This window comes from Zea mays, chromosome 2 (genome assembly GCF_902167145.1).
Source record: "Zea mays cultivar B73 chromosome 2, Zm-B73-REFERENCE-NAM-5.0, whole genome shotgun sequence".
In the NCBI taxonomy this organism is placed as follows: Eukaryota; Viridiplantae; Streptophyta; class Magnoliopsida; order Poales; family Poaceae; genus Zea; species Zea mays.
Window position 1 is genome coordinate 1,985,437 of NC_050097.1, and position 12,955 is coordinate 1,998,391.

At 48.0% G+C, this 12,955-nt stretch overlaps 3 protein-coding genes across 4 annotated transcripts; 2 read left to right on the top strand and 1 right to left on the bottom strand.

Moving 5' to 3' along the window:
- Positions 1–2,333: 2,333 nt before the first annotated feature.
- LOC100278417 (uncharacterized) lies at positions 2,334–3,830 on the bottom strand. Its single transcript, NM_001349987.1, has 2 exons — positions 3,442–3,830; positions 2,334–2,766 (listed from the first exon to the last, which is right to left on the bottom strand). Exons 1-2 carry the CDS (start codon positions 3,763–3,765, stop codon positions 2,557–2,559), a joined length of 534 nt encoding a protein of 177 aa, NP_001336916.1. The 5' UTR covers positions 3,766–3,830; the 3' UTR covers positions 2,334–2,556.
- A 1,034-nt stretch (positions 3,831–4,864) lies between these two features.
- LOC100194122 (uncharacterized) lies at positions 4,865–9,511 on the top strand. The gene is made up of 12 exons (NM_001359399.1): positions 4,865–5,184; positions 5,511–5,624; positions 5,733–5,870; positions 6,518–6,622; positions 6,727–6,849; positions 6,935–7,303; positions 7,389–7,484; positions 7,559–7,684; positions 7,773–7,838; positions 7,923–8,660; positions 8,752–8,945; positions 9,041–9,511. Exons 1-12 carry the CDS (start codon positions 4,936–4,938, stop codon positions 9,123–9,125), a joined length of 2,403 nt encoding a protein of 800 aa, NP_001346328.1. The 5' UTR covers positions 4,865–4,935; the 3' UTR covers positions 9,126–9,511.
- A 667-nt stretch (positions 9,512–10,178) lies between these two features.
- LOC100381719 (uncharacterized) lies at positions 10,179–12,468 on the top strand. Of its 2 annotated transcripts, XM_008670063.3 has the most exons (2): positions 10,179–12,081; positions 12,179–12,468. In XM_008670063.3, exon 1 carries the CDS (start codon positions 10,319–10,321, stop codon positions 11,915–11,917), a length of 1,599 nt encoding a protein of 532 aa, XP_008668285.1. In that variant the 5' UTR covers positions 10,179–10,318; the 3' UTR covers positions 11,918–12,081; positions 12,179–12,468. The 2 variants fall into 2 exon arrangements, with proteins under 2 accessions (XP_008668285.1, NP_001167998.1); NM_001174527.1 differs by having other exon boundaries at positions 10,269–12,243.
- The last annotated feature ends 487 nt before the right edge of the window (positions 12,469–12,955 follow it).

Genomic DNA, 12,955 nt, shown 5'->3' on the forward strand with positions numbered 1-12,955 from the left:
GAATTAGTTGATTTGATCAAAAAATCGTATATACACTTTTTTATGTGGAATGAACTTGTGATTTCATCAAAAGTCGTGGGATAAACTTTTTTTAGGACTAGTTTGAAAACAATATTTTTCCAAAGGATTTCTATTTTTTTAAAAAAAATGAAACAATTTTTTTTAAAAAATAAAAATCTCTTGGAAAAATAAGGTTCACTAGCTAGTACGTATGTGGAATGAACTTATGACACCACTGTAGCCGATGCCCGATGGTGTCGCCGCAATGCCGCTGCGCCCGCGCTCACCAGCTGCCGTGCGGCTTCCTCCCCTTGCCGCCTCCGTGGAACCCCGCGCCTTCCCTGCCGCAACCACCTCCCAGCAGCAGCAACAGTGCCTCCCTCCCTGCCCCTATGCCGCGCTCCTCCAGCGCAGCGCCGCCACCGCCGACCCGTGCCTCGCCGCGGCTCTGCACGCGGCGCTGCTCAAGCCGCGCCTCCTCGCGTCCCACGTCTTCCTTCACAACCATCTCCTCATCGCCTACTTCAAATGCCGCCTCCCCCACCTGGGCCTCCGCGTGCTCGACGAAATGCCTCGCCGCAATGCCGTCTCGTGGTCCGCCGCCATCGCGGGGCTCACGCAGGGGGACCGGGCCCGCGATGCGCTCGCGCTGTTCCGTCGGATGCGCCTCGCCGGGTGCCCGCCCAACGAGTTCGCGCTGGCCAGCGCGCTCGGCGCGATCTCGCTGGCACCCGTGGGCACCGGGCATGCGCGGCAGCTCTATGCGCTCTCGGTGCGGCTTGGCTTCGGCTCCAGCGTCTTCCTGACGAACGCGTTTCTCGCTGCCATGGCTCGTCACTTGCAGCTCGAGGACGCGGTGCGGCTGTTCGACGGCGCTTCCGCCCGAGACATCGTCTCGTGGAACACGCTGCTCGCCGCGTTCGCTCGCCATTGGAGCGTGCAGGGTTGGATCCTGTGGCGAAGGATGGTCCGGGAAGCCGTTGGCGCCGATGGGTTCTCGTTCAGCACAATCCTTTCTGGGCTGGCGGTGACCGCGAGCTTGGCGGGCGGTCTGCAAGTTCACGCCCAGCTCGTGAAGAGTGGCTTTTGTGACGATGTGTGCGTGGGGAACTCCTTGGTGGAGATGTATATGAAGAGCAAATGCCTAGCAGATGGCGTCATGGCATTCGCCGAGATCCGCTGCAAAGATGTTGTGTCGTGGACAGGGCTGGCCGCTGGATGCTTACACTGCGGCGAGCCTGCCAAGGCCATTGGCATTCTCGGTCAGATGATGCTGGACGGAGTCATGCCTAACAACTACACATTTGCAACGTCAGCTAATGCCTGCGCGAGCCTCACCGATCTGGATGAAGGAAGGAAAGTTCACGGGTATGTGATCAAGCTGGGAGACGACTCAGACGTTGGTGTCAACAACGCGCTCATCGACATGTATGCTAAATGCGGGTCAGTGGCCTGTGCTCACAAGGTGTTCCAGTCGATGCAACAGCGGCCAGTCATCTCCTGGACGGCGATGATCATGGCTTTCGCGCACAACGGGCGAGCTCGGGAAGCTGTGGAGGTGTTCGACGACATGCTGCTGAGAGGTGTAGCTCCCAACCGCGTCACTTTGGTCTGCGTTCTCTATGCCTGCAGCCAAGGTGGGTTCGTGGACGAGGGTTGGATCTACTTCAACGCCATGAAGGACAAGTTTGGTATTCAGCCTGGGGAGGACCACTACGCCTGCATGGTCGATCTCCTTGGGAAAGCAGGCCAAATCGAGGAGGCTGAAGAGCTGATATCAGGGATGCCATTCCGGCCTGGCGTGCTGGTCTGGCAGGCGTTGCTTGGCGCCTGTCATCTTCACGGAAACGAGGCTGTAGGCAGGAGGGCTGCAGAGCATGCGCTTGCGCTCGAGAACGATGACCCGTCGACATACATGCTGCTGTGCAACACACTTGCCGGCCAGCACGATTGGGACGGCGCACGAAGTGTCAGAGTGCTCATGGGATCACAAACCCTGAAGCTGCCCGGGTCTTCATGGTTTCAGTCCATGTCTGACAGAAGCCAGGCATGTATCAGATGAACTCTGTTCTGATGGAATGGAAGCTAGTTCTGTATTTTGGCTGAATGCATCAAGCTATGGAAAGAAGCCAGTTCTGTATTTCAGTTCATAATTCCATATGATGCGCTTGATACTTTGACTGGGTAAATTTGTGCAAAACCTCAGAGGCGAAGGGATATTTGACCAAGAATACAACATGGGCATATCAAAACTTACACTGCAGATTGATCATTTGTAGTATCAGCCATACTATAATTTTGGAAACAACAGACCATTATGTGCCACAAAGATAGCGAAAACGAACTTGCTTTGTATTAAAATTAGTGGGGGCATACCTCATCACAACCCTTTATGTATACCTTACCAAATATACGCAAATGACAATCATACATAGTCAAACATGATCCCGCAACGTAGTTAATTACAAACTAAACATGGTGCTCATGTAAGGAAAAAAACCTTCAACATTCCCAGTGCCGTTGGCATCCTCAGTGCTCAAGCTGGAGGCAACGACCTTAAGCGGCTGTTGTAATTGTAGTCAACAGAGGTTCCAGGTATTCCTTGAACTTGTCTTTTATCATTGCCCCTTCTCGTCGGCTGCCTGGCACCTCTTGGCCATCCTTGAAGAGAATCAAAGTCGGGAGACCATAAACCTTGTACTCTTCAATCAGCTGTGGATTGGCATCATGATCAATCTTGACAATTTTTAATCGCCCAGCATATTCCTGAGTCGCCAGATTAGACTTTATCAAAGCTGACAAATCTGATTTCAGGCAAGCATAGTGTTTCCTTACGCATATGTCTAAAGCATCACATTCTGCTAATAGGTGTTGTCGACCAGGTCATATTAGAACATCTGCAAAGAGTTTTTTTTAGCCACTTGAAACACTCATTGGCTTACCAATTGATTTTTTGGGAACTCCTGGAGATGCTCTTGTTAACCAATGGCTTCTACACAAAACTATTAAAATGCAATGCAGTTCTTAGATTTAGGGGGAAAAAAACCAAATGCTGTTACAGTGTTCCTAATAGCCTCCACACCTGATGAACACTATGATGTGTACTTCCTTTATGAAAGCGTTTTGGTCACTGGATTTCATGAAAACAAAAACTGGATTCTGGACTTTTATACTGATGTCAACTCAAATCCCAAATATGGGAGTAAGGATAACTGCAGTGCTTTGATTTTTCTTAGTTGTCTCAAGCCCCACTTAAAAAAGAGGCTGTTCACTACCTTATCTTGATAACTTTAGCTTCTATAGCGTCGTCGATGTTACCAAATTACTTACATTGCAGTCGCTCTCTTAATCCGTCATCATCCAGAGTACGACACAACACCAGCACAGACGAATAAAAAACACGGATAACCATCCACCAAGCAGCAGCAGAATAACCTATACCTCGGAGGCCCAATCGACGACGGGCGCGATGAGGCGGCACGGCCCGCACCAGTCGGCGACGAAGTCCACGAGCACGGGCAGCTCCGACTCCAGCACCTCCGCGGGGAACTCGCCCTGCCCAATGAACCTGGCCGCCGCGCCGCACCGAACGCGCGCGCGAGGGCGAGCGAGGCGACCTGGCGCCGCGCGGCATCCGGCCGACCGGAGCTGAGCGAGCGAGAGGCGGAGCGCGGCCGGAAGGCGGGCCCCGCGGGGACCCGAGGAGAACGGCGTGTGGATAGAGGCTGCGATGGTGGACGCCGTGGTGCTCGGCGCGGACGACATGAGCGGAGCGGAGGCAGCGCGCGGGGAGGAGAGGAGAGGAATCTTCTCGAAGGTGTTGCCAGTGGACAGTACGCCACCAGTTCTGTTCCGCGGCCGAGATTTGTGGGCGAGGGGCTGATTTTTGTTTTGTTTTTCTCCCGTAACATAACTCGTCTGAGGCGCGGAATTCGGCCCGGCCCAGAAAAATGAAATTGCCAAGGAAACGGGACGCGAGCAGCCCATTCGACCTATTCGTTTGGAAGCAACGGTCTTTCCGGAATTCAGGCTTTGGAATGAGCCGGCGGTGGACTTTTCGTCCAACGAAATCTTCTCGATATGAGATTTTTCTCTGAGAAACAATCACAAATGATTCTCGACAGAGAAAATGACATCTTTGGTGTGCATCTTGTTAACTTGTTTCTTTCTGCGGATGAAAGGGCAGCTCAGTGCTTGCTAATTGCTGTGTTTGAGCTGTTCTAAATTTTCTGAACCATGATGTATGAACTTCCAAAATGACCATACTACATTATATCATATCATATATTATTTTAAAAATGAAATCACTGGGATAAAAAAATAGAGAAAAAAAAGAAAGGTTAGTTTGAAATATGCCACTCTAATTTTAAAAAGTTGAAAACTAATTTATTTTCATATCCTGCTTTGTCATAGAGTAAAACCTCAAATAGCAGTCAAAATTAAATCATGGTTACAGTTGATTTCCCTGTAATTTGAATATTTACACTTGTACATATCCACACTAAAAAAACTATAGGAACTCCCTACAGTAACTGCTTCAAAAAAATAAATTTTATATCACTCAATTGCATCAAAATAAACTAACCATCTATTTTTTTTTAAAAAAAATTGCAATTAATCCAAAAGAAGAGATGCTGGCTGCATGTCACAGTCAACACCTGAACTGTCTCGTCCAGCATAAACTACCATGCCACGTGTACAAAGCGCGCATGGACCAAGTCCACGGAGAGAGCAAGATCCATCGGTCCGCAACCCCTCCCTCCGGCGTCCGGCTTCGCCATCACGACGCCTCCTCCCTCCCTCCTCTCCTCTTCACTGACGCTTTCTCCCTCCCGTCCTTGCTTTATTCCACCCCCGCAAAAACCCCCGACACCCCGAAAAGCTCACCCCGCACATGGAGAGCTCCGTCTAGGGTTGGTTCCCGGGAGCGCGTCCATGGTGATGCCGACTGTGGCCTCCGCGGCCGCAGCGGCGCTTCACCCGGCGATCTCGACGCGGCGCGCGGGGGTCGTCGGGAACGGCATTGCGTCCGCCGCGGCGGCGGGTGGACGCCTGGCCGGCGGCGGGCGAGGGGCGGTCGTGCGTGCCAGGGTGGCGGAGGCCGCGCCGGTGGCGGCCGAGGGCGGCAGGTTGGAGGCGCCTCCCGCTGCACCCATGGTGGAGATCCCCGTCACCTGCTATCAGGTGAATGGTTGGAGTCGCCTGGTCTGTTTTATCGACTGCAATTTCGAAAACGGCGCTCACCTTCTGTTGTCTGATCGCCGCCGCTTGATCTCGGCGGCGCCATGTCAATTAATTACCTGGGTTGCAGATTGAATCGGCGTTTTCATATAACGAATCGAATTCAATGTGCGCATCCGTAATTGTATGCGCTTCCCTCCCATTTTGAGTAAAAAATATGTGTGACCGCGTTCTGATTTTTCGTCTGATCAGTTCACAATCGATTGGACCATTTGTCCTTTTTAAAAACTTGTTGGTTGACATGTTTAAGCTTAACAATGACCGTGTAGATGCTAGGCGTTACCGAGAAGGCTGAGAAAGATGAAATCGTGAAGGCCGCGATGGAGTTGAAAAATGCTGGGATAGAAGATGGATACACAGCTGAGGTCTCCACTTTCAGACAGGTTCCTGATTAGTTTCTGCAACTATATCTATTTATGTACCCCATGTTTTGTTTTGTGAGGGAATGCAATAATCCTGATGTTAATCATTTGCGTGTTGCCTTTTGTCAGGCTCTCCTAGTAGATGTCAGAGATAAACTTCTGTTCGAACAAGATTATGCAGGAAACATAAAAGAGAAGGTTCCACCTAGGTCCTCTCTTCATATACCTTGGAGCTGGTTGCCTGCTGCTCTGTGTATTTTGCAGGAGGTAATGCATCACACAGACATTTCTCATCAAAATGTCTGTTGGAACCAGTAACACGCTGCTATGAAGTTAATGCTGGTTTTGTTTGGTTGAGACTTTTCACTTTATTTGGCTATGATCAGTGAGTTAGTTGTTATTACAGCGACTATCTTTAATTTTCTCATTGCACCAAATTAAGATATATTTTGTGGAGTACTATCTGTATGTGGTTTAAATCGTACATGTGTCATGTTCTTCTTGGTAATATACAATTCACGTGTCAGGTATTATATTTAATACGCCAAATTATTTAATATAACTTAACAGGAATAAGAGCAGAACTCTGTTAACTTAAATGTCCCTAAGCTTTGAAATATTTATGAAAGGGCGTAGCCAGGTACCTTTAGGATCATGTTTTTCAGTGTGTAAATAATAACTACTGTTCTTTCTTCAGATCAGGACATCAGGCAAGACAGTGTAAAGTGCCAAAATTGTCACTATTGAAAATTTTCCATGCTGAAATGCACTGTTAGCTTTGAAAATCCCAGCACGAAGGATGTCTTAGCATCCTAATTTTCGAAGTTAAACATGCATTTTTTGCTTGCCATTATGTATTGCAATACTGGTTTATTCGCTCTTCATCCATGTATGATGTTTCAGTCTTGTTTCAGGTTGGAGAAGAGAAGCTAGTTTTGGAAATTGGTCAGGCGGCTCTACGACGCCCTGATTCTAAACCTTATGTTCACGATGTGCTTCTTGCAATGGCATTAGCAGAAGTAAGAATAACATAAGGATCTTTTCCATATTTTCTTTAACAGCTGTTTGATGAATTGTTAGGAACTTCTCTCACATTTAGATGGTTCCATGCATTTCGTTGTAGTGCTCTATAGCAAAAGCCAGCTTTGAGAAGAGTAAAGTGTCCCTTGGCTTTGAGGCTCTGGCACGCGCTCAATATCTTTTGAGGAGAAAACCATCTTTGGAGAAGATGCCCATTCTTGAACAGGTGTGATGTTATTACTTCTACATGAACAAGTTCTTCTGAATAGTAAATACAAAATCATGCCATAACTTATTCATTGGTGGTCCAGATTGAAGAATCACTTGAAGAGCTTGCGCCTGCTTGCACATTGGAGCTTCTAAGCTTGCCTCAGACACTTGAAAATTCTGAACGCAGGCGAGGTGCTATTGCAGCTCTCTGTGAACTGCTTAGACAGGGCCTTGATGTTGAATCATCTTGTAGAGTCCATGACTGGCCTTGTTTCTTGGGTCAAGCAATGGACAAACTATTAGCCAATGAAATTGTGGATCTTCTTACTTGGGATACTTTGGCTACAACTCGTAAAAATAAAAGATCGTTGGAGTCCCAGAGCCAGCGGGTTGTAGTTGACTTCAATTGCTTTTACATGGCGATGCTTGCTCACCTTGCATTTGGATTTACAACCCGCCAGACTGAGTTGGTACCCTCTTTTTCTCACTCGCTTGGCAACCTGTAGAAGTTGCTATCTCTTTGCATTATTTTTAATTTGTTTTACATCTGTGCAGATCAAGAAAGCTAAAACCATCTGTGAATGTTTAGTTGCATCTGAGAGCACAGACCTAAAATTTGAGGAATCTTTCTGCTCATATCTTCTTGGAGAGGTTATAAACTTATCTCAATCTGACTAAATTAGCTTTAGTTCCTTGCATTACTAGAACTAATGATTAGCTCTCAGGAAACTGGAACCACAGTATTTGAAAAGCTTCAGCAGCTTCAAAGTACTGGAAGTTCAAATTCAAAGAACTATGGATTGGATAAAAAGAAAGACAGCAGTGGCAAGGTTACTGTCAACCAATCACTGGTATGTTGCATCTGTTCAATTGGAGCAAATAAGCTTTACTATTCTACATTACTTGCTCAGAAGTCTCATGCAGACAGTTTTTAACCAGGAACTGTGGCTGAAGGATGTGGCCCTTTCTCGTTTTGCAGATACAAAAGATTGTCCGCCATCTTTGGTTTGTACAATTGTACTTTTAGTAATCACATAAACCACAACATCTTCTGTTATGTAATTTAATTATCTTATTCTCTTATGGCAGACCAACTTTTTTGGAGCTCCTAAACGTGTCCTTAACACATCCAAGCAGAAACTGGGATCCCCAAGATCAGTCCTTTTGAGCTCTCAGCCATCTTCTAGTGCTTCATTATGCAACAGAACTTCAACAGAACAGAGCCCAAGATTGAGTCCCAACAGCCATCTGGGGGAGGCTGTTAAGCAACTTGCACCTGCCAACTTGGGGCTCCAATCATCAATGGATAGGCAAGTAAATGGTTCAGGGACAGCATCTGTTCCCCTGAAGCGCAATCCTGGATCCCATATCAGAACATTGGAATTATGGGGACTAAGTGGAGATGTTATGGGAAAGCTTGCATGTAGCGCACTCCTTGGCTTTGTTGTATTTAGCACATTAAAATTGACCAGGTTTCAGTTTGGGCATGTGAGATACACGGACCCAAGTAGAGAGTCTGCATCCATGTTGTCCTTGAATGAAGCGTCTGCAAAAGAAGGCTCTTTTATCACCAGTCGTGTCAGGAAGCATTTTGAAAATATATCAAAATTTCTTTGGCTGAGTGATAGGCCTAATTCAAATAGCAAAGGAAGTGATAAACACCCAGCGGTTAATGATATTACTGCTGCAGTTTGCAAGCAAAAGATGGATATTCAAGAAGCAGAAACACTTGTAAAACAGTGGCAAGACATAAAATCTGAAGCTCTTGGCCCTGACTATCAAACTGACATGCTACCTGAGATTCTTGATGGTTCAATGCTCTCTAAGGTGTGCTTATGTATCAAATATCTATTTGCATGTGCTATTGCTTTGCCTTTATGTATTTTATGTGTAATCAATTCCAATTTTTTTGGAGCAGTGGGAAGACTTAGCGTTATTAGCAAAGGACCAGTCTTGCTATTGGAGATTTGTGCTGCTAAATCTTAATGTTGTTCGAGCCGAGATAATCTTGGATGAAATAGGTGCTGGTGAGGCAGCAGAAATTGATGCTGTACTTGAGGAAGCGGCTGAGCTTGTTGACGATTCCCAGCCCAAGAAACCGAGTTATTACAGGTATTTTCGGTAGATAGCATTGCTGTTGATTATTCTTTCACGTCCTGCTCGACCACGTTAACATGGTAATTGTATCTGTATGGTTATAATCGCAGCACATATGAAGTTCAGTACGTATTGAGGAGGCAGAATGATGGATCTTGGAAAATCTCCGAGGCTGCTGTCCGGGACCTGACGTGATTTCGGCCAACTCGGCAAACGGGCTACACAACCATTGGCGTATAGGCGGCATGGCAATCTTAACCTATTAGGAATGTGTAGTGGCACTATTAGGTTACCTGCAGTTCAATTTGAGTTCTTTGCATTAGTTAGCTGAGCTCCGTTGGGATGCTTTGAGGTCTTGAGCTGCTCTCATGGTGAGCTTGGCCCTTTGGATTCAGGATTTGACACAATAGTTGCTGGCAGTACAGATGCTAACCAGTGCTGATTCCACATTCTTCCTTTTCCGATATGATGTGAATTATGTTATCTAGTTTTTGAGTTTTACCCACGTGTAATTGAAATCCGTGACCGCCATTGTTCAAAGAACAATGCAATTTGCTGAATTGATGTTTGCGTTTCACGGCACCTGTCTGTTACTACTTTGTGTGACTGCAACCTTTAGTTCAATAAAGCAAGAGCAAGCATATTTTTACTCATAATATCTGTATTCTTTTTGGATCCATAACTACAATGGTGGTATTAAGCTTGTTAAGTAGCTAGCCGTGTTTAGGAGTTTTCGGCGCAAGTTCTCGTTACCTGCTGCCGGTGATTTGAACACCAAGCATGAAGCTGACTAGCGATGACCTCCGCTCCGCTGTGCATAGGACACTCCAAGCTAGAGATGGCCAAACGGGCCGCCCGGCCCGGCCCGGTCCGGGCCCGGTGAAGCCCGGCCAAAAACCGGGCCGGGCCTGCTGTGCCATCGTGCTCAAGTTTCTGTCCAAGCCCGGCCCGCAGCGGGCCTAAACGGGCCGGGCCGGCCCGTTTAGCACGAAAAAACGGGCCAAAAAGCGGGCTAAGCGGGCCGGTAAGCACGTTTTAGTGTAAAAAAAACGGGCTTAACGGGCTTAGAGGTAAACGGGCCGTGCCGGGCTAGCCCGCCGTGCCTAGTTTCCTGTCCAAGCCCGCCCGCTTATTCTACCGTGCCGGGTTCGGACCGGGCCCAAAAAGCGGGCTTCGTGCCGGGCTCACGGACCTCGTGCTTTTTGGCCATCTATACTCCAAGCGTGAAGCTGACGAGCGATGACCTCCGGCCCTCCGCTGTGCATAGGACCAGATCTCGGCCGCTGCCGCCTCGCGTCGTCGTCCCTCTTTACACAGCGCCGCTACGCATCCGCGCCGCAAATTCGCTTCTCTTCTCTGCCTCCGCCATCTTTTATGCCCGCCGGCGCATGCCAGCCGCAGCCACATCAGCCGCGGTGCGCGCGGCCATGCGCAAGCTCGGGGGTCTCCTCCCCCGCGCGCATCGTCCGCACTCCACCACGACGGGCCCAGACGCCGTCGCGCCACCGTCGTCGCACACCCTCCACGACTTCAACCGCCTCCTGGCCGCGCTCGCGCGGGACGGCGATGGCGACGCGGCGCTCCGCGTGCTCCGCCGTATGCGCCTATCGTCGCCCGCGTGCGCGCCCACCGCCGCCTCCTACACCTCCGCCATGTCGGCGCTCGCCAAGGCCGGCCGCCCCGCTGACGCCGCGTCCCTCTTCGACGACATGCTCGCCAACGGCGTCGCCCCCGACCGCGCCGCCTTCTCCCTCCTCCTGCACGTCTACTCCTCCCACCTCCACCTTCCCGCCGCCGCGCACTCCGTGCTCCTCTGGATGACCGGGCTCGGCCTCCCGCCGACCCCCATCGACTACACTGATCTCATCTTCTCCTTCTGCCGCGCCGGCCGCCTCCACAACGCCTTCCAGCTGCTCGACGAAATGCGCGCTCTCAATTACCCGCTGACACCACATGCATTCGCGCCAATCCTCAAGGCAGTCTGCGACAATGCCGACATCCAGGCAGCTGACGCGCTCATAAGCTCCATGCGTTCCTCTGGTTGCCTCCCCGATGTCGTCGTCTACAATATATACATCCATGGGTTGTGTAAGATCGGGGATTTTGACGCTGTGGAGAGAGTTATTTATGAGAGTGCCCGTAATGGGTGGGAACCAGATGCAGTCACATACAGCACCTACATTGTTGGGCTTTGCTGCTCTGGACACATTGAGGAAGCATTTCGGCAGCTGGAAATTGTGGTAGCAAAGGGACTGCAACTGACAGCAGTTGGTTTGAACATACTGTTGGACCATGTTGCCCAGAATCTTGATATGTGGGTAGGCAAGGAGGTCCTGGAGCGGTGCCAAGAGCTGGGCTTTGTGGTCGACGTCGTGACATACAACACAGTCATGGATCATTTCTGCAAGAAAGGAAAGTGGCTGCGCGTCCTAAAGCTGTTCACGGATCTGCTCAAGAAACCAATAGCACCCAATGTGCAGACATACAACATTTTGATTTCATGCCTATGCCGAGCTGGCAAGTTTCACTTTGCCAAATATGTGTTCAGCAGCAAGGGGTTCGTGGCAGACACTGTGACTTGTAACATTCTGATCCATGAGTTCTATGAGGCCGGAAAGGAAGGTGAGCTTGGTTTTCTGTTCGCTGATGTGAATGCTGGGAAGATTGCCCCAGACACAATCACATACAATACGTTGGTTGACTGTCTCTTTAGGTCTGGGAGGAGGTCACAGGCTGCCAATCTTGTTAGGCATATCGATGGTGGCTACCCTACAGAGCCCGTTGCGCATCTGACGTATTGGTTGGTTAGGAGTGGAAATGTACGGGAGGCATTGAGGCTGTTTGATGATATCCAAATAAAGGGACTGGTTTTAGATTGTAGGATTTTTGCTAATGTGATCAAGGCATTCTGCAGAAAGGGTCCAACAGAATGCTCAGAGATTTCACAGTTGTGCTTTGTATTGGATAGGATGCTTGGAATTGGGTAATCATTATGCGGCATGGGTCTGTAACTTTGAAATTTTGGGAGCTCTGCTGGTTCTTTTTCGCTACCTTGCATGGTATAGGTGTTTTTGTGTCAAAACTCAAAAAAGGAGGATCCTGAACTTGTTTGAAAAGTCATGGTTACGAGGATGGATATGTAGATTAGCATGTAAGTTAGCTTTTTTCAATTGTAGGTTAAGGTTCTTACGTGATTATTTGATTATTCTCTTTCCTTAAGAGGCTCATTTGAATGTTCGTGGTTGTAGGACAAAAACAATGTTACCAGTACTGGACAAGCTATTGGCTATCAAAATTTTGTTTTAAGGACGAGAACATTGTTGCCACTGTTTTGAACGGGTTCTTGGCGAGCCAAAGTTTGTTCTTGCCCTTCTCGTTGTAACCGACAACAGGCACACAATGGTTCTTCGCCCCCAATCATGGGCCGTTGTAGATGATGTCGGCCTGTCTGTTGTCTCTGCTATATTAAACTATCAATTTTTTTTGGTTTCACGATCATCGTCGTGCCCATACATTTAAATTATAAGGTTGTCTTTGATAGATCATGTAAAATAGAGAAAGGGCGTGACACTGTAGATAATATTATTTGACGCTATTTGCATAGTGGAGTTTGAAATAGTGGATGTGATAGAGAATGAGATAGAGATCTATTGGAGATGGCCTAAAAATGTTAAAATTATGTACAAATGAAAATTTGAACCGTAGTTGTTAACTTTAAACCCACATACTTACTCATCTAGTCATCAGAACATATATGTTTTTACTTAAACATAAATGGAAACCGTATATACGGGAACTTTGCTAGAATAACCTAAAGGACATGTCTACGGTGATGCCCACCACGTCTGCGTACTGCCCCATGGTGGCCTTCAGTGGCAAATACAGAGATGGATCAAAGATGGCTATTAAGGTAAGTCTATTTTTTAGCCTGAACTAGATGATATAATCGATGCTTAATATCATAAAGTAACACGATATAATTCAAATATTTAAGGAACATGTAAACCAAATACGTAGGTACAAAA